At 37.5% G+C, this 24,749-nt stretch overlaps 3 protein-coding genes and 1 long non-coding RNA gene across 4 annotated transcripts in view; 3 read left to right on the forward strand and 1 right to left on the reverse strand.

The window, feature by feature from the left end:
* LOC122786792 (exostosin-1c-like) overlaps nucleotides 1–3,806 on the forward strand; it is a 46,348-nt gene extending 42,542 nt beyond the window's left edge. Inside the window, exons 10-11 of the mRNA XM_044053289.1 lie at nucleotides 2,818–2,989; nucleotides 3,080–3,806. Of these exons, the coding sequence (XP_043909224.1) occupies nucleotides 2,818–2,989; nucleotides 3,080–3,265 (358 nt within the window). The 3' untranslated portion in view covers nucleotides 3,266–3,806. The remainder of the gene's footprint in view (nucleotides 1–2,817; nucleotides 2,990–3,079) is intronic.
* A 1,085-nt stretch (nucleotides 3,807–4,891) lies between these two features.
* Nucleotides 4,892–10,472, reverse strand: zgc:114119 (Mediator of RNA polymerase II transcription subunit 30-like). The gene is made up of 5 exons (XM_044052050.1): nucleotides 10,305–10,472; nucleotides 8,590–8,850; nucleotides 7,178–7,336; nucleotides 6,905–6,994; nucleotides 4,892–5,837 (listed from the first exon to the last, which is right to left on the reverse strand). The coding sequence occupies exons 2-5, from the start codon at nucleotides 8,836–8,838 to the stop codon at nucleotides 5,742–5,744; spliced, it is 594 nt and encodes a 197-aa protein (XP_043907985.1). The 5' UTR covers nucleotides 8,839–8,850; nucleotides 10,305–10,472; the 3' UTR covers nucleotides 4,892–5,741.
* A 5,927-nt stretch (nucleotides 10,473–16,399) lies between these two features.
* Nucleotides 16,400–19,196, forward strand: LOC122786546 (gamete and mating-type specific protein A-like). Its single transcript, XM_044052927.1, has 2 exons — nucleotides 16,400–16,511; nucleotides 18,633–19,196. Exons 1-2 carry the CDS (start codon nucleotides 16,446–16,448, stop codon nucleotides 18,960–18,962), a joined length of 396 nt encoding a protein of 131 aa, XP_043908862.1. The 5' UTR covers nucleotides 16,400–16,445; the 3' UTR covers nucleotides 18,963–19,196.
* Nucleotides 19,197–19,546: 350 nt separating this feature from the next.
* On the forward strand, nucleotides 19,547–24,196 carry LOC122786547. The gene is made up of 3 exons (XR_006362453.1): nucleotides 19,547–19,833; nucleotides 21,024–23,122; nucleotides 24,057–24,196. It is a non-coding gene; the product is annotated as an uncharacterized LOC122786547 (long non-coding RNA).
* The last annotated feature ends 553 nt before the right edge of the window (nucleotides 24,197–24,749 follow it).

Here is a 24,749-nt window from a genome sequence, read left to right on the forward strand (position 1 = left end):
ATCTCTCGCTCCATCTCAATCTAATTTCCAGTGTGAAGTATATGTGAAGAAGAGGAGGATGATGAAAGAGCAAATTATCTTACTGGGAATGAATCTGCCTTCTGTAAAACGTCTGTAGCTGTAGTCTGTAGACTTTGCTCGACCTATTTACACCACTGTATTTTCACATGGTGTTACTTCTAGAGCTCAATATTGTCTCAGGCAGTACTTGGTATAAACACGTGTGAGAACCACTGATCTACTGCATGTTATTGGACTGTAGGAGGAAAGCTGTTGTAAGCTGAGAGAACCCACACACACACGGAGAGAACATGCAAAATCTACACAGAAACTGTACAACTGGGATCTGAACTGGCAACCTTCTTACTGTTAGGCAACAATGCTAGCCACTGTTCCACCCTCATGTGCCTCCCTCATCATTGTTCACATTTTCCTATGCAGAAAATCAACCAAAAAAGGTTAAAAAAATAAATAAATAAATTTTTTTAAAAAGATATGGACCAAAAAAAATACAATAAACCATAATTGAAAAATGGAACTGACTTGAAGCGTGCGTGTCTGATTATCAGGTGGGAGGAGTTCAGGACTGAGTCGGCATTTCAAAATATTACCATTTAACAATCTGGGGATGAGACTCAACAAATCAACTTTATTGCTGTGTGATATAAATATAAATGCCCATTCCATCTCACTCACTGTACAATAAGCTTTAGCATTTAGCTTGTAATACGCTGTCATTACTGACCAATGTGTGAATTTACCACATTCAGTTTGTCTTTCCATGAGAAAAGCAACAAGGAACAACAATAATAATAACAATAAAAAATAGTAAAATCAAAGAGAATTATGAGCGTATGTGGATGGGGGGGGGAAGAGAGGGTGAATTTCTTCTCTGGATTACTTCTCACTGTTTGAACAACAAGTCGATATGTGCGACGGCACAGGGCTGTGAGTTCTTATACAATATAAATGCACTCACTGCACAGACGGGGTCTTTTAAAAGCCCACAAGTTAAGACCCAGTGGTATTTTTAACACAAATGCCTGTTTGGAGGCAAAAATCATTCATCGACACTGTGTAGTGTACTTGTCCTCACATCAGTTCAATTTGATGTAACATTACCTGCTCTATAGAAAACACTGCATGAAATTCCCCCCTCTGGAAAACCAGAGGAATCGGGAACATATAGACTGAGCCACATGCGAGTCGAGCCCTATAAATATCAAACCCCACTGGTAATACAATGGTTAAAATGTCCCAGATACATATCATCACCATACATCACACCATCTACCTCCCCCCGCTGATGCTTACCACAAAAGTGTCAGTTGCTCTTACCTCCTCCTGTGATAATGCATGTGGAAAGCTCTTTATTCTATATTTTTATATTTCTTATTTAAAAGGCACACTGCTCTGGGGGAATGTATTGTTTTGTGAGGGAAAGTACAAGACTTCAAAATTGTGATTTCAGAGCAATGATAATAATATAATAATAATAATAATAGTGTGAAACAGAGCCTCTGAATTTTCACTCCAGTGATTTAATCCTGCCAGAGAAATGAAGTGTAATAGAGAGACAGTTTGTGACCAGGTAAAACACATTCAGTGTCAAACCCTATTAAAGCAATTTCTCCAACGGACAAGTATTTAAGTAAAAACAAGACTACAAGACGTAGTTGACGTCTGAAATGCCCAATAATCCTCTAGATAATTGCTTTTAAATTGAAGTCATTTCCAGACTATATGTGACAGATAATGTATATTGATTATTTGACACCTCCGCTCGACCTCTGCCAGCACTATGAATGTTAAGGAGGCAGAATGTGAGGTGTATAATAGAGAACAACCTAACCTTTGACAATAATATCCATGTGATTATTTAGAAAAAAGGAACTTTTTTTCACTGTGAAGCTTTTTTTGAATCGAACATTTTCTTTTATCAGATATATCAGAAGACGGAGTGATAAAAGTCTGAAGTAAAGCCAAATGGCAGTCTATTCAAAGAGAGTCTATTGTGTATAATAAAGTCATGAAGCAGGCAGGAACTTTATGTTTATTTTCTTTAGGTTTATTTTCTTTATATCTCATGTTGCACTTTAAAAGCATATGATTTTGTATCTGCGATCTATGAGTTGTTTGCAGAAAGTAATTAATGATTATACTAAGATACTAAGTCGTCTAATTCTTTTCCTTCTAATATTTAAGAGGTGCAATGCTGCCCTCCACAGAGAGTTCCCAATCACATTTCATAAAGTCTGAAATCACAGTTTGAAGTTCTTTAACACAGATTGAAGTTTCCCTTCAACCTCATCCCCATTCCTTAATCCTTCAGTCATTGCCTATCACATTATCCTCGTGAGGGCCTTGAGGGGTCTTTGTGGCCAAAGGTGTGGTACAACCTGAAAGGGTGCCAGTCCATCGCAGACCTACGGTCAAATTTACACTGTCCAATTAACTTTGGTATGTTTTTGGACTGTGGAAGAAAACTGGAGAACCCGCAGAAAATCAATGCAAACTCCCAACAGAAAGCCCCAAACAGGGATGTGAACGGGCAACAGTGCTAGCTACGTGCTCCACCGTGTGGTGCGTTCCTTAATCCTTCTGGATTGTAATCTGCAGTTTCCAGAGGTTCAGAGCTTCCAATGTCTACTTGTTCACTTAGCTTATCGAGAATACTAATGTCTGACTTTGTGAGGAAATTCCTGTATGTTGCAGCCTGTAGAATTCCCCCTCCTCCGTATTACCTCACAAGCACATTTACTGAGGGAAGCTGTTCAAATAAAGACTGCACCTCTAACCCTTTCACCTGTCCCACAGGTACTATCACCATCTGTTCACCCACTACCTGCCCCAGTCTCTGCGGACCCTGGTGGATCGTACCTCCAACTGTGAGGACATCCTCATGAACTTCCTGGTTTCTGCCGTAACTCACCTGCCACCAATCAAAGTGGCTCAAAGGAAACAGTACAAAGAGTTGCCCAGCCCACAGGTAGGCAGACACTTTTACGATGCAGTTCGCTGCTGCTGTTTCAGTAGTAGACGGAGCGGTTCACGAACGTGTCTTGTTTCTTCATCGCAGGGTACGAAGAGCGTCCCGTGGGCCAACCCAGAGCATTTCAACCAGCGTCAGGAGTGTGTCAACACCTTCGCCAACTGGTTTGGTTACATGCCTCTGGTTCACTCTCAATTTCGCTTGGACCCTGTGCTCTTCAAAGATCAAGTATCAGTTCATCGGAAGAAATACAAAGACCTGGAGAGGGCATGAAATGGACAGAAACACTGGGAGGTCTGGTCTAGTCCAGTGGCCTCTTGGACAGACAATTGGACCAATCACAGGTTGACAGTTGAAATGCGGTACTCAAGGATGTGGGCAATTTGGTACGATCATCAGGCAGACCCTGGCGGACTGTTCCAGACTAGGTATGTTTAGATATGAAGAAAAAGGGTCCATGAAGTTTGGAAGGAGATTGAACAGATTCTCCCATCTCCATGGGTTTGGTGCAACCCCAAAGGAAACCATTTCCAAGAGTTTCTGTAAATGGGCCGTCTTACAGAGAAAGAACAATCTCCTCTGCACAGCACGTAGAGAAACGTGTGAACACTTCTCATAGCTACCGCGGTGACAGTAAGAAGGAAATCGGCAGTTTCATGCCAAAAGCACCCAAGGGAGACTTGTAGTGGTGCCATGCACTCCAGCTGTCGATGTGTCTCGATGTTACTGTGTGGGGGCAGTTGCCAAGGAAACGGATCATTTCACATCAAAATGCTAAGTGTAAAATCAATAAAAAATGATTTGTAAATGCAAACTCTGTGCCGTAGACCACTTACTCTACACACACACTTCATTAGAAATCAATGGTTAGAATTAGAATTTGTTATTTTCACACACACACCAATTGGTGCATGTAACCCATCCTTATTAGCAGTGAACAAAGGCAGCACCCCAGGCCTTGACCCATCCCTGCGTTTGAACCAAGCCCAAATCATGTGCATTTTTAGATGGTGAACTCAAATTGCTCTATGCTGGCACCTTTCAACATCACATCGTCATTTCGATATTTTCCCCGTACATAGGCAAAGTACAGGGGAACACAGTGGAAAAACAGTTTTTATTTATTTTTTTAATGACTCTATTTAATTCATTTTAGTCTCAACTTAATGTGCAACTAGTACTATTTATTTCCATTCCATGCCCCCAGTGTCTGGTGTGTAAACAGAACACCGCTGAGGCAAGCCCATTTTAAGATGGATACACTGATAAAATGTGGTATAAAACATGTCCTGACAAACGCAGTTGAAATCCTGGTACTTTTTTCCCCCAGCAATTTAAACGTGTAGAACACAATTCCAACAAAAGCACTTTGATAAATATTCAATTTGGGGTTTTTTCTAACTCCAGAGATTTAAATGCTTTTTGAAGCTTTTTGTAGGAAAGGAACATCACAAATGTGACAGTTGTTGCATGAAGACAAAAGAATATGAAAAGACAAGGTGAGAATATGCGCAATTACGTGTTGGTGTCTTGACGTACTCTGGTTCCCACAGCTTCAAATTCAAGGACTTTCCAGGACCAGATCTCACGTCAATGGTGGAGAGACAGTGTCCACAACACCGCTCGTAATTACGTACATGAAGCAATGCAGTGCATGAAACACGTGGCGTCGTAACAAATAAGGGAGACATTTACCTAAATATCAACTCCAAATACTTTCAATGACCCATGTCTATTTAAGGCAATTTTCAAAAACTTTCAAAGGTTCAAGGATTTCAAGGACCCTTGGGAACCTTGTGTACTTACTATCATATATTCCCACATCTGCCCACAGGTTTAAACCTGACACAGTGGAGCCCAACAGCAATTTTGCACTAGGAAGCAAGACATGAGAATATGTTTTTTTTTTCGAAAAGTTTATTTTATTCAAAACACAAAGAACCCAAGAGACTCACTGTTTGTCCCTCAGTTTACAAAAATACATTCACAGGCAAGCAAGTCTCAAAAGCTTCAGGGTAAACAGGTGTGCTGTCTGACACTCCAGAAGCTTTACCTCATTAAGCACATGCACCCACTCATTCACACACAAACACAGAGAGACAAAGCACCTGAGATATATAGCTGCCACGGAGCTAATTTGAATTCTGAAAGCGTAGTGTTACAACAGGTAAGAGTCGAAAAAAAACTGCTTGTATTGTAAACACAGTGATCAGATGAGCATCTGTGCTTCCTTGTAAGAATGAACCTGCAGTGAATTCAAGTCTGTCTGGTGTCAAGTTAGAACCTGGGGGTAAAACACCATAAATGTGTTTTACTTTTTTTTTTTTTTTACTTTTTACCTGAGGCAACACAAGTTTCGACCCATTATTTAAATAGTGTGAATACACAGGACTATAACTTGTTTGAATAAACTGTAGAAAAAAAAAACAAAAAAACTTGGCAGTCACAAAACAGGTTGTCGGCTAATTTGTACAAAAACAAAGGTGGAGTGCATCGAGTTGAAACATGCTTATTCTTATTTACCGCTCATGTACGCCTTCTATGTAATTTCCCTTTAACAGGTTTCAATGTAACAAACGATTGTGGGACAAGACGTGAGTAATGTGTCAGTTTTGATCCAAAGGAGGAACCGCTGAGTGGAATGTCCGACAGCATCCAACAGAAACTCCTTTATTGTTTCTCCTGGGGTTTGCTGTTACAGTCTGTACTCACGTTGGAGGAGGTCAGGAGAGTGGAATCTGAAGGGGAGTCATTTCCTGAGTGTCAGCATGGCGTTGACGTCCCAAAGCAGGTTCCTCATCTGATCCATCAGAACCTTCATCTCCTGGTTCTTCTGACGCACCTTCTGCAGGTGAACCGCAAAAACACAAACATCAGTAATCAATAATTAAGAGACATAAAATCATGTTTCACTGGCTTGGAATAGATGAGTAAAATGTTCCTGTTTTTTTTGGAACAACTCCCTTGTAAAAAAATTTAAAACATCATCCCCAAAAGTAAAGAAATAAACTGATTTTGAAAACACACCTAAGCTACAAACACCAGCAGCAGACTCTTTGGTCAATAACAGCACTGCCACCTAGAGGCTTTTTGCTGTTATATATTTTATTAATTTATTTTGTAAATATTGAACAGAATTCACAGACTCAATAGAAAAGGTCCAGCTCATTTCAGTGGAGTAACACCATTTCTTTTTAGGGGAGTAATTTAAATAATTTATTTAGTAGGTAGTAATATTTCATAATTCACTTTGATCTGACAGGTCTTAAACAATAGGACGTAAACAGACAATGAGAAATGACTTTTTTTATGTAACTTGTAGAGCTGCAATTGTAAATCAATTATTGACCGATTTATAAATGAATCACCACCTACTTTCATAACCCGATTTAACAGCTTAAGTGTTTAGTTTTTTTTCAACAAATAAAACAGACTCAGATTTTTCAGCTAATTAAATGTAATCTTTTTGGTGGAGTTTGGTCCATTTAAAAAAGAAACTATTAAATAATTTAATTGGATAATTTCAATTTATGACCAAATCAAACCTCTTTTTTCAACATTTTCTGGATTAAAGAAAAGAAACAGATCAATTGATTATGAAAGTGAAGTTGCAGCACAGAGTGTGGGGTGTGCTCACCTTATTACATCGACGCCACAATATTTTCATAATCGATTCATCTTTTACTTGTTAGGTCAATAGAATGTCAGAAAATGTTTATTGTGTTTCCTAAACCTTGAAACATGCTGATGTTCTCAAATTTATTGGTTTTAATCATTTCTATTTCAAAATAGTTAGACGATTAATTTAGTCATCAATTAATAACCAATTAATCAATTAATTGTTGCAGGCCTCAGAAAAGAAGCTAAATTTGCTTAAAAAAAAAAAACCGACAAAACTGGTCAGACACTCACCTCAAGTACTTGTTGCCTTTCCTGGACAACAGACGAACTGCAGGACTCCACTTTGACAGAAACCAGCTCCTCTCCGACATATGGAACAAGCTGGAGACAAAGATAAAATGGAAACTAGTTATAAAAATTAACCGCTCCTCTTCCTTTGTATGGACGATAGTTAAAATATAACAGTGGATAACAGTACAGATAGTGAAGGAGAGGAGAAGTCTACTTTGATAGGTTTCCTCTAATTCATTGCGTTACAGAATAAAGTTAGGGCTTCATCCCGACCTCTGGCGGGCTCTCCTGCAGGTCAGAGGTCATCTCCACACATCGTTCGTACAGTAGCCGCAGCTTTCTGAAGAGCAGCGCGAGCTGTCGGAGGTGTTCCTGGAGCTTCCCAAAGCGGTCCTGGTACATAGCCTGGCTCTGAGTCACACCATTAGGAAGCTGCATACAACACAGACACACGGAGGACCTCTCGTCAGTTACAGCACCACATGGATTTTATTCGTTGTGCTCAGGTGGCAGTGTGATATGCAGATTACTCTTTACCTGGAGAGTTTTACAGCGGAGTTGAATGTCAGTGAAACAGTGAGAAACACAGTGTGAGACAATAACAAACACATGAGGATGGAGGGGGTGAGTGAGACAGCTGTCGACAAGCATGTCAAGCAGAAGATATGGTGGAAAAGACAGACGGGACAAATGTGGACTGACAGGGGACAGATGAACCCTGTACACTGGAACTCCATTAACCTAGTTCTTCATATCCACACACAGTTCATGTCTCAATTATCTACACACATCTGAATGAATGAAGGCTTCATTTTGAACATACAAACATAATATATCTTTTCTTTTAAAAGAAGTAAGAAAAGAAATTGTAAATAAAACAAAGAATTAACGAAAAACAAAAAAAACATGTTGAAATGGAGTAGAACGAAGCATAAGCTTATTTAATCTTAGACACAACAGCATCTGCAAAGTGGTATAAAGGTGTTATTAAGTGACCTTTTTGCAGATTTCCATGTACAGTATGTTTTATCAATATTTAATATATAATGTAAAATTCACAAATGTATTCAATACAATAAATGTGATGATTATCAATTCCACAGCCTTTAAAAGCAGGAAAAGTCATCGCATATACTCCCTTCCGTTATAGCTGTGAAAGGGGGATCAACTTCATATTAAAGTACTGTGTATGTATTTGAGTACATATTTACAGTCCCTGTTGGTGTAATGGTCAGGCATCTGAATACCTTTGTCCATATAGTGTATCCAAAATCTAAGACCATACATTGTCTCGTGTCATGATACAGCCTCAGTAGGTGTAATAACAAATCATGTCATCACAGTATGTCATGTAATGTTCTTTAAAACTTGATTTTAGGAAAAAAAACTTGACAGCCCTAATCTGTGATAGCCCCTTTGTTGAAGATCTTATCTCATCTAAATAGACAGAGATAGAAAAAACAATATTAACTAGTCAGTTTACTATTTGAAAAGTCAATCAACAGTAAATCAAGTGATATCGTATCAAAAATTCAAAGATTCCATGTAATAAAGTGTAAGATTTGGTTAAAAAATTTGGTTAAACATTTTTAAATACAATTTCCAACATGCCATTATCTTTATTTTATCACAAGTTATAACATGACTAAAAATTACAATCTTAGACATACGACAATGTCCCTTACTTGTGTGGCTCGTGTGATCTGGAAGATCTCCATGGTGCGAGTAACAATGTCCTGTACAGTTTCCTGTCCGATACGACAGAGGAACACTGGGGAGATTTCTCTCAGAGCTCCTTGAGGGGGCATAGGCAGTTGACCCTGAGCAGCAGCGGTGCTGGGGGGCAGGTGAGGCTGCTGCTGCTGCTGTTGCTGCTGCTGCTGCTGAGGGGGCAACCCCGTCATCCCTGGCTTCTGGGGTAAGGGAGCTGCCATCACGACACAAAACTGTGGGGGAAAGGATGAAGGTGATACTTTGATATACTGTGGACACAACATTAAGTATTTGTCACTTATGTATGTAGTGCATTGCAATACAATGCACTCACACTAAGCTGATCGAAGCAAATTTCCACTATTGAGATATATATGAATTTATTTGGTTTAGTTAATTAAGTTATTTATTTAACTACCACAAGGGGGAGTAAACTTCAACTTCCCAATCAATTAAAGAGTGATTTGTTTTTCCATTTTAAAAGGTTCAGTAAAAATATCTACCATGTGACAGGTTAGCAAAGATAGTGGCAAAGATAGTATTAGTAAAATGTATTTGGTTTGGGAATGTTAATCATAAAACCCTATTGTAACATATTATATCTTCGCAATGATAATAACAGTATGAACTGCTATTGTTTTTGCTCCAGATATTCACTGCGCTATTCCTAAATGAAGTAGGACAATTCTAATCACATTTATTGATCTGACACAGGATTTTAACTGGCAACCGGTTACAAGCCCAATTTTTTTATTTGGACATAGGCTGCCCAAATATTAATAATATTTCTACCCAGTTTTAAACTATGGACCTTTTGAGTGTGAAACAAACACTATAACCACAATTATTAGTCATTAGTATTATACAATTACTATATATAATGTGTTAATTCAAACCATTAATATATATTTACGTAAGAAAGACTTTGAGTTACTTGTTTTCCTATTTTCTATTGTGATAAGTGATTACTTATATATATGAAGTAATCACTTCATTAACATTAACTTATTGTTAGTTAAAACGGTAATTAACTTTTAGTAAATATTTTTAACAGCATTAAGTGATGTTACATCCCCTTATTGTAAAATGTAACCAATATAATATAAACGTTGTTATAAACACTATATTTGAAATAGCAAATCCTTACTTTTGCAAAGAAGAAACTAGATTGGCAACAAAAAGAATGACTCGGTCAGTTATCAAAACTTGTCAATTGTCCGAGTGATTAATCGATGGAATAAAGGCTAACAAGATGCGGAGGCTGTTAAACAACTGAAATGTACTAAATGACGTATCCTTAAAGATTACTGCGACGCCAAGGCCATAGAAATATTCGGAAAACACGAAATTAATTTTCAATTGTACGTATTTACAGTAAATTCCACCACTGTTCACAATAACATTAGCCACTCAAACTCAGTTTAAACTGCAAAACGATATTTATACGTCAGCCATGAAATGTTAACCGAGCATGTTCAGGAAACAACAAGACTAAAACGTACTTTCATTTGAGTAGCAGTTAACTTACGAAAAGAAAGGCGGCGTTTTTGAATGACTGAGAGACAGAAGCTAACCTGCGTAGCTAACTGGGCTAGGCTAACACAATGAAGAAACACATAGTGGCAGGCTAGCAGCTAGCCGCTAACACGCTTGTTAACTAGAGATGTGTGCATAAAAAACCGCTCACCTATTTCAACAAAGTGATTCGGCTGGGTGTCGTGTGAATATCACCGAGTCGCTTCGACAGTTGCGAAAACACCGTTTGCTTCTTTAAGACTTTAAATGAGGCATGATGAGTCCACCTGTCCACTCATTTGTGTCTCAAACGTCTTAGCGCCTCAACGCTCGCTTTCATTACGCCACTTCCTGGCAGTGACAAACACGTATCACACCACTAGATGGCGGTAGTAAATGTAAACAACATGGACCATGGTAAAATACTGTAGTAAGGCCATAGTGTAAAAGCAAACATACTGATGAAGATTAATATATGTAAACTTTGTAAAAACATAACCCTACATTTACAGTAAAAAGTACAGTACTTACTCTTTGAGTTATGCTGCTCACACAAAGATAAACAAAACAATCTTCTTTGCAGAGGTAAATAAAATGCATTGGTACAGTAAGTTGTAAAGTACAACTACAAATCAAAAGTAAAGATTAAAATATTTACACGTGCTTATAGAATATGGTATATACTACCTGGAGGTAATATTACATTCAGAAATTTAGCATGTCAAGGTATTGCACATGATATGAAAGGGTAATGAGGTAATCTGTTCATAAACACTTGTATGCAAAATGAGGTTAAATAAAAGTCAAATGAGTGAAGCTCGTTTTCCATCCAGCTCAAACCGATTAAAGAGATTATTAATAGCATTTATAGCAAATAATTGGGTCACTCATGTGTGAGCCTGTGTTTTTTATTTGTTTAATGATTGAAGCTGACCTCATTCATGGTTTATGTAAGCTCAAAGGTTGCAGTCATTGCATCAATCTGGAATTTAAAAGGAAGTGATTTCTGTTTTTCATGTGACGTGGCTTACTGTTTAAAAGACCTTGGTTTGACTTCAAGAACAAGTTAAGTTTCCTCATGCAGTTGCAATCATCATTTGAATTTAAAAACGCCTGCACTGCAGTATGATAAATAAAAGAACCTCTTCTGTGTCCTGTTTTAACTCTAAACTGATGTGTGTTTGCCTCTATTTTCGCTTGTTAACTCTTTTGAATGAAACAGCAGGGAGCCCTTGAGAGAGGCCACCAATAATTTATTCTGTCAGAGTATAGCAAATGTAGACCACAACCTGCAGAGGCAATCCTAGACTCTGGGGGGCCCCAGGCAAAGAAGTTAATTTGGGCCCTTCACCATCTCTCGTTCCCTCATCGCCTGTACACCCCAAACCCTCATAAAATGCAATAAGTGCGTTTAGAGAGGGGCTCATTACTGCCCCCCTCACAGGTCAGTCTAGGACATGGCTCATGTTGGACACTGTGTTTTGTTTGGTGAGAACTTTTCTCACTGATCCTCCCACCCGTCAGAAGGGGCCACATTCAGGGAGTTTAAACAGTGGTGAACTGCATATTAGTAGAATTTCATGGTTGTCATTGTAAATGTACACCTTTTCTTTGGAATACCTTTGTTACTGAAGTCATACTTCCTATTGTCAGTAGGGGGCGCAGTGGCTGGATTTGCAGGACATCATCGTGGACCAATCCCAGCCAACATCGGGTGAAAGTTGGGGTACACTCTGGACAGGTCACCAGTCCATCACAGGGCAAACACACAGAGACAAACAACAATTTACTGCACTTATGTTTTTTGACTGGGAGGAAACCGTGGGAACCTGGAGAAAACCCAAAATCTGCAAACTCCACACAGAAAGGCCCTCGGTCGAATCAACAACCTCCTTGCTGTGAGGCAACAGTGCTAGCCATTAAACCACCGTATACCCAGTTGAGCTTGTCTTTTTTCTTTTATTATTTATTTTTATTATTATTTTAATGAGTAATAACAATGTCCTCCTTTTGTTTTTTTTTCTATTATGTGTTGTTTCTGTTGCTGTGCTTTACGCAATTTTTTTTACATTTTTGACTTAATTGCATTGTTTATTTTAACTTTCTGTAAGCTTGTCCAGCACTTTGGGGTAACATGGGTTGTTTTTTTTAAATGTGGAGAGGCTGAAATGTACAACTGAGCGCTACGGTGGCCTCTGATGATCAAATCCTCGTCATCTGTGTCAACAGATGAGGTTCTGTTGACACAGATGACATACATGCTCTATCTGCTGGGGGGTTTTCTTCTACAGCATTCTGAAACTGCAATTACAAACATTTTAACTAAATATCTGGTACCTATGGCATACAACACTGAGTGAACATGTCAACAAATATCACTTATGTACAATATAATGGGCGTGTCTATCAATAAAGAGGAAGGAAATATTTCAAACATAAAGACACACACATTTTTATGAACAAAGCCATGATTCACCTGAAGTGACTGTAAAGAGATTATGGGCTGACTGATAACATACCTTACACTGTGACTGGTGGAAGATGCTCCTCATCAGAGCTGTCATCCTTCTCATTATCTGGGTTTGAAAGTGAGGTACACCTGTAAATCTGTTCAAACAGCTCTGTAAACAGGGCATAAAACAAAAGGACATACAGTGTTCAGAGAACTAAAATAACACCAACTTACACATTGTTTACAGGGTCAGTAAACATATTTCCCTCCATCTAGCTTTACAATGTCCACGTCATATAAGCTGCAAAAAGGATATTTAAAATAAAATACTGGTGACATAACGCCTATGTCAGCTGAGATTGGCACAGCACCCCCTCGCAGGAGGATAAAGGTGTAGGTAAGGGATGGATGGAAAAAAAAAACTGACATAATACTGTGGGTAAGGTAACAGACAAACAAAGGCAGTTTATCTAAAAGTGTTGGTGCTATGACCTCTCTCACAGCTGTAAGAAACGATAGGAATATTTAGAAACTGGATGTTCTCACTCAAATGAGCACAGTGGAAAATAAATTCTCCTTATCCGCCATCACTTTTGCAGCTAATGTGTTTCCTGCTCAAGCATAGGAGAGGATCTGCTCACCTACACAAACACAGACCCACTGAGACAACAAGACTACAAAGTAACACAAAATGCTTGCAAAATCATTAATGTTATTGAGTAGAATATTTTGAGGAGTTTACAATACTTCCATTCACATTATGAACCACTTTATATCACTTTATATCATCAATACAATAATTATTATGCAGCAAATATTCAACACAGATGTCCTTTGTATGGCTAGTAAATTTTTGCTAACATAGCCCCAGAAATACTAAAAACTGTAACTTTAATTCATTCTGGATTGAGAAACAAGGTCCCCAGAATCAAAACCATAAGATATCATTTTTCCTTTGTTCCATGTGCAATATGCACTTCTATATTTTTATTGCTTTTATTGTTTTATTTCTTTTATTGTTTTCATATTTTATATTGAACTTTACCAGCAGTTCATATAAACATTAAAAAATAAAAGTGTGACAACATTTATTGGTGAGTTTGCACGCAGCAGCTGAATATCTCTCACCTGACTCACCCCTTCCAAGAATGTTGGAGAACATAAGAATAGCCTTCAGTTAGCAAAATTCAAAAGATGTTTAGTTTGTGGGCTACTGTGAAAACATGGTGGTCCAAAGTGGCAGCCTCAGTAGAGGTGACATAAATAATAAAGGCTCATTGAAGAGTAGTAACAACGATTCTTACTTTACCAAACAGTCACAACCAGTAGCCACTTGGCTTTGACTTTTACTGCTGTACGTTGACCTGATCCTCCTCACACTGCGGTCAGACAGTTCTATAACGATCATTGGATCAAAAACACAGGTGATAAAGTGATAATGCCACAGTCTGAGTACTCTTGTTTTTATTGTTTTTGTGTTGGTCATTGAAAAACAAATTCCCCCCCAAAGAGGACAACAAAGCTCTGAACTCACCTGAGCTGTGTGCATCAAATAAAACGTATTGTTTTAATCTTTCTTTTCTTTCACGTTTTGAACACACTAAGCCGATTTCACTCTTCTGATAAAATATGTCGAACAAAAGCTTAAGGTCAAGATTACTGACCCTGATGACGCGGAGCATGTTTATCTGACAGAAACATTCAAATGTGTGACACCAGGAAAGATTGAAAATGGTGATAATGACATGGCTGATAAGGCTCCACACAGAGGTTACAGCCAGTGGAGCTTTGCCTGCACACTATGTGTAGTGTGCAGGCAAAACCTGTAACAGGAAGTAGGTTGTTTTTGCATCTGCTTTTCGATGTAGCCTTAGGTGGTGTTATTTTTATTCAAATAAAATAAAATAGTATATCTATACTTTCTTTACTCTTACTCTTTTACCTTTTTGTATATATTGCTGGCTGTATTTAAAAACCTTCAAATATCTTGCGCACACGGAAGAGAAGAGTCATCACTACTGTCACGTCCATCTCGCTCTCTCTCTCTCTTTCTCTCTCATATCTCGATCTAATAAAAATCCATATGAGAGGGATTGTCTGTTTGCTTTCCCTTAAAAAAATAGATAAGTCAAAGATTTATAGGAAAATAAACAGGCTCTAACAAAGCGTTAGTGTAATTCAGATATTATTTCTTCTCTTACAAGCTCACCAAGGTCGTTGCATCACTTTTGTTTCACTCGAAGTGATAAGGAAGTAGTTTTACTTCAACTATTTGTACTTGGTATCAAAATCTAAATATCACAGTGGTACATTCTCCTCTAGTCGCAGGTCAACAAGTGAAATGTAACATTAACCAGATTTTTAGCACAAATAAACTCACTGGACAGGACTGGAATTCTTGTGTTATCACAGGATGTTATCAGGTTATCACCTCCCCAAAGTCACGACTGATGGGTTTCTATGGTTATATTCCATTGTTAGGTCTTTACAAGTTTCTGTCTGACAATAATAAAAAGTTAAGTATGAATAGGAAGCAAATTAGCTTCTGCACCTGCAGAGCCGACCCAAGGCATAAGCCATTAGTTTGTGGAGAAAAAAACCCAAAAACATATTAACGAACTCTAGATAATATTATATATTATTTATATATATTATATATATGTTAGATATCTAAATTTTGTTAAGTTATCTGGTGTTGTTGGTTTGAATAATAGTCAAGCGCCAATACACTGAGGTGTTGGTTGGTGGTGGGTCCAAAATCGAATTCTGCTTAGGACCCCATAAAGGCTTGTTTATTCTTGCTTATTCTGCACTAAAAAATGAAGATTTCACATTGTTGGGACATAGAAACAATAATAATCAATGTGGGAAATATTTTTGTAACATTTATGTGAGCCTTCATCAAAATTCTGATTCATCACGATGTAATAAACTGTGTAAACCTGTGTTTTCCTGTTTGTTAAATACAGGATAACAGTAATGATAGTAACATTTTGTCAGTTTTTAGCATCTTTTATTGCATGTGTCCTCATGTGATAAATCTCCCCATGCTAAGTAAAAAAATGACCTAAAAGCACGGAGGTAACAGTGTCACATTATTATACTCAGTCATTCCCATGTTTCATGTTTACTCGGCAAACAGACTCTACACTGTAAAACTTCACCCATGATCCTGGTCAAAAATCAAGTTGTTATTTTTTGTTATGTTTTTTTAACTCTACATACATTATTATTGCTTAATATACACATAAATACAAGAGAAAAACCAATAACAAAATTGAGTAAAAGTATGCGTGAGGTAGAAAAACAAGTTACAAGCATATACAAGTTAAAATAATAGACACTCAAAAATAATTAAGGAAGGGGAAATAAAGATAATACTGATGAACAATGAAGGGGATGAAGCCGAATTAAAGAAATAGGAATGCAAACTTATTTCACTTTTTTATTAAGAGAGACTGAAAATTGTAAAATCCCAGGTACATGACAGGAAGGGCAAGAATTACACGTTTAACCACATTTTGTTTAACCGCTTTTGTTCAAATTAGAATTAGAAATGTCATGAATAAAGAGCACACCCAGCCAGAATAACCTTGAATATGAATAATCTGGAGTACCTTAAACAATAAAGACTTAAGACTTAGATGTTGTCTGTTGTTGGAGTTATTTATTGATGTAGATATATGGCTGGTGCTTCTTCAGGGAACAGTAAATGGTTTTTTGGTTTGGTTTTTTTCTTCCTTCTGCTCATCACTTCCCACTAACTGTTATCAGTTCAGGACACTGGCCAGGTATAAAAATACAGACAGGAAGGCAGGAGCAGCCACAACATAGCGACATAGGGAACAGCTGGACTCCGAGATGAAGACGTTCGAGATGCTTGTCCTCTGTGTCACTTTGACCTTCATGTTACTGGGCAGCGTGGAGGTAAGAGACATTCAGCTTTATACCCGAGGTGGTGCAGTCAGTGATTCACCCTCTGGCATCAGTGGACACACAACAAGCAGAGTGTAAAGTGTTTTGTTTTTCTAACAATGTGGTCAGATTCAAATTGGACAGGTAAATGGAACAAAATGCAAAGTCAAAGCCAGGCATTTTTTTCTATTCGTGTAAGGAATAATAAAATATTTACTATAATGTGTGCTGCTGCCTTTGTTGGCCAGGTCACCCTTGTGAAAGAGATCTTTATCTGGTTAAATAAAGGTTAAATATTTGGAATAATATTAATGAAATGTGCATGAAATAACTTGTTCCTGTCTTTTACAGAGAATTTTAAGAGTCCTTTCAGGGCTTTTCTTTAAAATGTACATAGGCATACAATTGACAAGATCACTTTAATAGAATATTTTTAATTTGATCTCATTTTATTTGACTTTATTTTATGTGTTTGCTAAAAGGAATACAGACAGGTACACTTTGAGCCATGGGCGTCCTTCCACAGAAGAGGCAACATGTGAATGTTTTCTGGAAGCGAAATAAAAAAAATTCAAAAAAGAATAGCCAGAGTTCTAAGATTCAAGTCATAATGCTGAGAAAGAAAAGATAAAAAAAAAAGTCAGGATTACTATCTGAGATTAAAGTCAGATTCAAGATTAAAGTCAGAATTATTTAATAAAAAAGATTAAGAAGTCAGAATTCGGAGAGAAAGAAAGTCAGATCCAAGATGAGAGTCAGAATTCAGAGAAGAAGAAGGAAGATTTTCTAAGATTACAGTCAGAGAATGTCAAAAAAGTATTATATATATATATAATATCCACATGTGGCCCTAATCCTCTTGAGAGGAAAAAGTAAAAATAAAACTATACTGTGGCCCTTTATACATTAAACAAACAGTGCGTCCCATTTACATACTGCTGGCTCTAGTCAACCACAGGAATATGCAAAAAAAACTATGCATCATACCTCATGCTGGGACAGCAGGTGCTTGGCCTTTGCATAGTTTGACCACAATTGATCTGGACACAGATTCATCTGTACTGCAGCGTGGCTTTAACTGAAAGTTTAATACAGACATGAGGAAAAACGAGAGCAGGGCATGATATGGAAATTTTACCATGTGATAAGTAACAGATAAGGGTAAAGGGTGATGATTTTATCTTCTCACTTCTGTTTTTATAGTGTTATTATGCCTTATTCTGTAACCTATTTATTTTTTTATAAGTGGAGTTTTAGTTTTATTTGCCCAAGTTTAAATATTGAGTAATTGTTGCCTTCCTGTACAGTGACAGGGTTTTCTTTTTGGGCTTCAAAGCAACACTAACTTTTGCTTGACTGTAGTTTAACATAATTCAGTCTGATAGTTTGACGCTGATTTTCTTTATGTTTCACACGTCTCTAAGTTCATAGTGCAAGAACAAGAGAATCTATAGCATCAAGAACAAATGTGGGGTAGAGTGGGACACATGGATAAGACACTCTACTGTGCTGGCAACTAAAAATTGGAAATGAATATAGAGGAATAATCCTAACAATAACACAATGAAAATATAGATTTCCCAATTTACAACAAGTAAGACTGTAGGAAGACTTTGAATTAGCCTTTTTGATTCTTCTGCATTAATGTAACTTAACATCAATGAATCACAAACATCTTAGAGTTTTTTAAACTAATAACAAAAGTAAAAATGAGTACCCCCCTTTTTTGTTTCTTTATTTTAAATTCCCTCTAATGTTCCACCTACATGGTCCTAAACGCATTTGTGCGTCTTTTGCATTGCTATGGACGCAATCCTTCCTCTAGAGGGCAGTGCAGAGTGCCAAGACCATTGAAGAGGTTCTTTTATTGAGCTTGATTTCAAATAGACAAAAAAGCATGATTAAGCTCTCCTGTGCACAATGACGGACGAATTGCAATCAAAGTAGGGACATAAAGCTCCGCCCATCTCTGAGTATAAATGGACCTTAACACTGAAGAAATGTTCATGGTCATGGTTATCTACAAATCTGAACAAATAGAATAGAAACCATATGTAAAATATGCATGTGGGAATATAAACATTACAACCCTGGCATCATTGCATCTCTGTAATGCCAACTTGTCTTTTACAGGGTGATGGTGAAACCACTCCACCACAGAGTTCTACTACTCCTCCTCCAACAACTCCTACTACTCCTCCTCCTACTACAACAACTCCTACTACTCCTATCCCTACTGCTACAACAGCTCCTACTACTCCTATGCCTACTGCTACAACAACTCCTACTACTTCTATCCATACTGCAACTACTCCTACCCCTGGATCCACAGCGCCCACGACTGGGAACGTCACTGCAACAACGGCAACTACACCGTATAACAGAGGGTGTGGAGTCTTTGGCTACTACAGTCAACTTCTGGTGCCGACCATCGCCGTACTGATCTACAGTACCTCAGGCTGAACATGTACACCCAAGAGACACTGCAGTGCTTTAAGTCTTAATCTTATTTTAAATGATAAGTCTATGTTAATGTTTGATTTTTATTTAAGGGTTCCAAATGTCATACATTAAGCACTTAAATGCAACACGCATTGTTTGCACTGAACTGCTTCACAAAATCTCTTTGCATACATGACTTCAAAATGTAAGTGACTATTTGAACCAAATAAAATTGGAATTTCACAGGCATTAGAATTTAAATGTATTCTTCAAATTATTATTATTTAAAAATAAATAAAGAATGGGAGTCAATGAGGGAACCTTTGATTTTAGATTCAAGAAATTCAGTTCACTTCACTTCATCCAAATTCAAGATGTTAGCCACCTTGAATGTGTCTAATGGTCTGCTTCAAGGATTCTCCAGAATGAGAAAGACTCTGGGATGAGAGGGTGGAATGACAAAAGTGAAAATGGTTTTCTTCAAATATAGAAGGTGTCTCGTTGTTTCTCTATATTCTTTAGAATCTAAATGCAGAATTAGATTAACTAAATATCTCTTTAGTCTCTTATTGCACCTCATTTGCCTCCTATATCCGTGACGACACTGATTTCTTTGGATTTGCTTGTTATTTTGCATTTATGGTTTACCAGAGGCTGGACCTCATGTAAAGAAAACCAGAACTCAGGTGAATAATCTGAATGTCATGCACATAAAACCTGACTGCATGAGGCAAAAACACAGCGAGGACACACTAGTGAGCGAAACCTTAAATTAGACGTTATAACGTTAGCTCCACTTTTAGCTTTGAAGGGAATTCATCCTTCAGCAAATATGAAAAATCTTGCGCTGGGACTGTTTTTACTGGTTCTGATGGAATTTGTCTTTGCACAGGTAAATATATATATATGTATATTATTATTTTTTTACAAAATTGGAAACTGAACTAGTCTGGCTGTAGCTCGCTAGACAGATAAAGGGAGACAGAATTCTTGTTACAAAACATTCACTCATGCATTTATTTCCAGTATTATTATAGATCGTTTTCAGATAGCTTGCTAGATAGCTTGCTAGATAGATAGATAGATAGATAGATAGATAGATAGATAGATAGATAGATAGATAGATAGATAGATAGATAGATCAGTCAATCAGTGTCAGAATAAGAAGCTGAATCCTCTATGTAGACTGATGCTAATTTGAAGACTATGCTATTTTAACCACAAATATTGTGTCACTTATATCTCGTGTAATATCTGAAGTGTTAATCCTGGATACCCTGTAAATATTACTGTATATTCTGGTTACTTATATTCTATTCTATTTTATAATCTTAATAACATATATATTGTACATTCATAGATGTGGAAATATCTGTTTATTATTTACCTTTACCTTTATTGCCTTAGCTGCTGTGACACTGTATATTTCCCCATTGTGGGACTAATAATATACTCAATAGAAAGTGGGTAGAGAGAGACATTTAATATGTGTTTTGTTTTATGTAAATATTAAATGTCTCTCTCCACCCACCTTTCACTTACGGAACTAACTTAAGGGAGGAAGGAAACTGAATTGTGGAAAACCACATTTGAACTAATAATACTTAACTAAATCAAATACTACTATTGTATATATTCACAGATGAATGACCAGGATAAACATAGTGTCTCCACATGGCTGCAACACATGCACAAAATCAATTAATTCAATCAATAAATAATAGGTTTACTAAGTTACTAAGTTAAGTTACATTGTCACGCACAAACTGGCAGTAAAACAATTTATATATTAAACATAAATATCACATAATGGCAGATTGTTGTTACAATATGTAATATATTATATGTAGAATCTGATTTGTAATTATTATCTTTTTATATAATTAGACTTTTTATTTTTGCCCACACTGAATGCCCCATTACCCGGAAAGCATTGAGGGATTTGGTGCCTTGCTCAAGGGCATTCCAGCCAACCCTCCAGTTACAACTCCAATTCTTCTCCTCTTGGCCACGGGCTTTATAATGTCCTAATATCTGTAATACTTATGCATGTCATCTCTTTATGTTGTCTACTGTATTCAGAACTCATCATCAGCTGTCAACACAACAATGACATCCAACGAGACAACGTATACAACGCAGCCTTACACTGCCTCCACTGCCTCCACTGCCACCACTGCCACCGCTGCCACCGCTGCCACCACTGCCACCGCTGCCACCGCTGCCACCACTGCAGCAACCATTGGAACCACAGTGACACTAGAGAACAGACTGAGCCTCATCTCCATGTCCATCCCTCTGCTGGGCGTCTCTTTGGTTCTCCAGGCTCTTTAGTCGTGAGTGCACCCCGCAGGCTCGGCACTGGAGTTAACTTCAGATTTTTTTTTGTTGTTTCCACTGTTTGCTTTGAATTAAACTTTCCTCCATGAGTAACTGAACAGGTCTGATTGACTCAGCTTAATCATTCACAGTCACGATGTGAATCATTGTCCTGAGATGATGTGTGAAAGGCAAAAACAAGAGCAGTTATTTGCTGTTTTCTGATGTGTTTAAGGTATATCCTTTATAATATTTACACTCTTTTCATCACTATTGTGATCACTGTAGTTAGTATCATTGATGTGTAACCAAGAACAGGGGCTGCAAATTACGTACAGCTACATGGTACATGTTACCTTATATTCAGATGTCAAAATCAATCAATCAATACATGTGATTTCCTTCCTTATATAAAAATGGATATGTTACAAATAATGTGTCCATAAAGAGCATTGATTATGGTGTTTTCATTTTCGTATTGTGAGAATTGCATCCATGTGTAAAATACATCAATCATAATTAAATATAGATACAAATTTCTTCCAGTTACACCACATTTATCTATAGCTAAAAACCTTGATATGTTACAAATAGAAACGTGTCATTAAAGCCTTTTCATTTTCATATTGTGAAAGATGCATTTAGTATGTGTTGTTGCTGTTAAATGAATCAATATGTAAAAATAAATATAATTTTCTTCCAATTATATCACATTTATGTAAATACAGCCAAACGGTTTTTGTTGGCACAATACAGTACAGAAAGAAATCAGATTGTACTGTATTGTGTGGGGGAAAAAAACGGTTTGAGGAACAGAAGCATAAAGACCTTTGTCATAGATGCCTAAATGTCACGCTGCATTAGAATTATATTCATATTGCCCTTCAAACAGATTGAAATGCTTCTGTATAGTCAAATGGACTATTAAATCCATGGAGAAATCTGCTCTGCAATAATCAGCAGGTTCAATGCAAAACATCACAAGTCATAAAAGTCTAAAATAAACAACGTGGGTTGGATATCTGAATTATTCAAAAACAATGACAGTACGTGGAAAAAAAGGTGGAAATTTAGTTTTTAAGGTTTCGCTGTCATTATTATAACCTTATCTTACATGTTTTATTATATTTTACTACTTTTAGTCTGTGTATTCTTGGTGGTTATAATCTTTGTAATTGATTTAATGCAAAGTTGTTGCACTGGAACTAAAACAACAGTTAACCATTATCCAGATCCAGAGCATTGTGCATAATCCACCTGGAGGAACAGCTAAGTATTCACTCTTGCATAACGAGTTTTCATCAGCTGTAGCAAATGACATTTGTTTCCCAAAATCTGAGGTGTTTCCAGATAGTTTTTCAAATACAATGTCAATAAATGTTGGCTAGGGGACTGTCATGAAAATAAGAGCTGAGTTTTCCTTACAATCTACAATGAGCAGTGTCTATAAATATCAAACATGACTGTGTGTTTTTTATTCCTGTCAATGTACACCTAAACAGGAAGTTCTAAAATTAATAACTCATAAAGCAGGAACTAATTATAACAAAGCACAAAGGTGAGAAGTTTGGTGTCCGTCATGCAAGCAAATGCATAAACAGGTTGGAGAACCACCCACTGGGAGCCAGGGCTTCATATAAACTGTACGTCATAAATCCCTCCTACCTTTTAATGAAACATGATGGATTTCATATTAAAGTGAATCAGATAAAAGGTCCTCACTTTCGCAGAGGAAAGCCACAGGAACGTTGCCGAAAGTGCCGGACAATTTCATGTACATCTCTGGTGCATCTCTGTCTTGTCTTACAGTGAAGATGCTGCCTCTGGGACTTTACACGCTGCTTCTGCTGACATTAGTTAAGGTAAACATTCATATACCTTTGAAAATATATTTCAAATTTAAATCTCTTTTCACGGCAATGTTATCAAAGCCTCTTTGTCTTGAGAAAAAAAACCTAAGCAATTTTTTTTAAATAAATTGCTTAAATTGCTTGTTTTATTGTAAGTCACTTTGGATAAAAGCGTCTGTAAAAATATAATTGAATAGATTTTGTGCAACAGCAGAGAAATGTTTTCAGTCAGTGTAAAATTGTTGTTTATCTAACTAAACATAAACACAATAATATGACAATTACAACCAATGTTGGGCAGCACAGCATTACTCAACAATATATTACTGAAGGGATTACATTTACAAAACATTTAAGCATAATTACTCAGCAAAAACCCACAGAAACTTCCTACGTATTACTTCCAAGATCAAGTGATCGTCAAAGTGATATTATTATGGCCCTTTTCCATTATGGTCCCAGCTCGCCTCCACTGGCCTTGCCACGGCACAGCACGCCGTTTAGGTTGGTTTTCCACTACAAAAACCCTTTGTTTTACACGACACACACAAACGAGTGACTAGTGACTTGTAAAGCAGTTGTTTTCAGTCTAATTGAATCATTAGAATCTATTTGTTCAGTACTTCCTCCATGACCGGAGCACAGACTCCGTCTGACACAGTCACTGGACTGAAACACAGCGGCAGGGTTTGTGATGCCTTTCGCGATTTGTATATATATATATATCTACAATATACATACAGTATATATAATAGGCCTACTCCAAGACTCCTGTGTTTGGTAGAGCAGCTTGACCTACAATTCCGCTGCAATGACCTTAATGGTTTAGATTTATTTACACACACATATTTAATGTGGTGCTGTCCAATGGGGAACTATTTTATTTTTTGTCGATTTGTAATTGATCTCAAACCGACTAAAAAAAAATGTCCCCAAAAATGTCCAGGTTGAAGCAATGACAACTTCCATGACACCTGTGGCCCCAACTGCAACTAGTTCCCCAACCACTACTACAACTGTGGCTTCGACAACTGCAACTAGTTCCCCAACCACTACTACAACTGTGGCCCCAACAACTGCAACTAGTTCCCCAACCTCCACGACACCTGTGGTTAACAACTGCAGCTGGTTCCCAACCACTACTACAACTGTGGCCCCAACAACTGCAACTAGTTCCCCAACCACTACTACAACGGCTCCAACAACTGCAACTAGTTCTCAACCACTACTACAACCGTGGCCTCAACAACTGCAACTAGTTCCCCAACCCACTACACCTGTGGCTAACAACTGCAGCTAGTTCCCCAACCACTACTACAACTGTGGCCCCAACAACTGCAACTAGTTCCCCAACCACTACTACAACTGTGGCTCCAACAACTGCAACTAGTTCCCCAACCACTACTCAACTGTGGCTCCAACAACTGCAACCAGTTCCCCAACCACTACAACTGTGTTCAACAACTGCAACTAGTTCCAACCACTACTACAACTGTGCCAACTGCAACTAGTTCCCAACCACTACTACAACTGTGGCTTCATAACTGCAACTAGTTCCCAACCACTACAACTGCTCCAACAACTGCAACCAAGTTCCTCAACCACTACTACAACTGTGGCCTCAACAACTGCAACTAGT

This window comes from Solea senegalensis, linkage group LG20 (assembly GCF_019176455.1).
Source record: "Solea senegalensis isolate Sse05_10M linkage group LG20, IFAPA_SoseM_1, whole genome shotgun sequence".
Classification (NCBI taxonomy): Eukaryota; Metazoa; Chordata; class Actinopteri; order Pleuronectiformes; family Soleidae; genus Solea; species Solea senegalensis.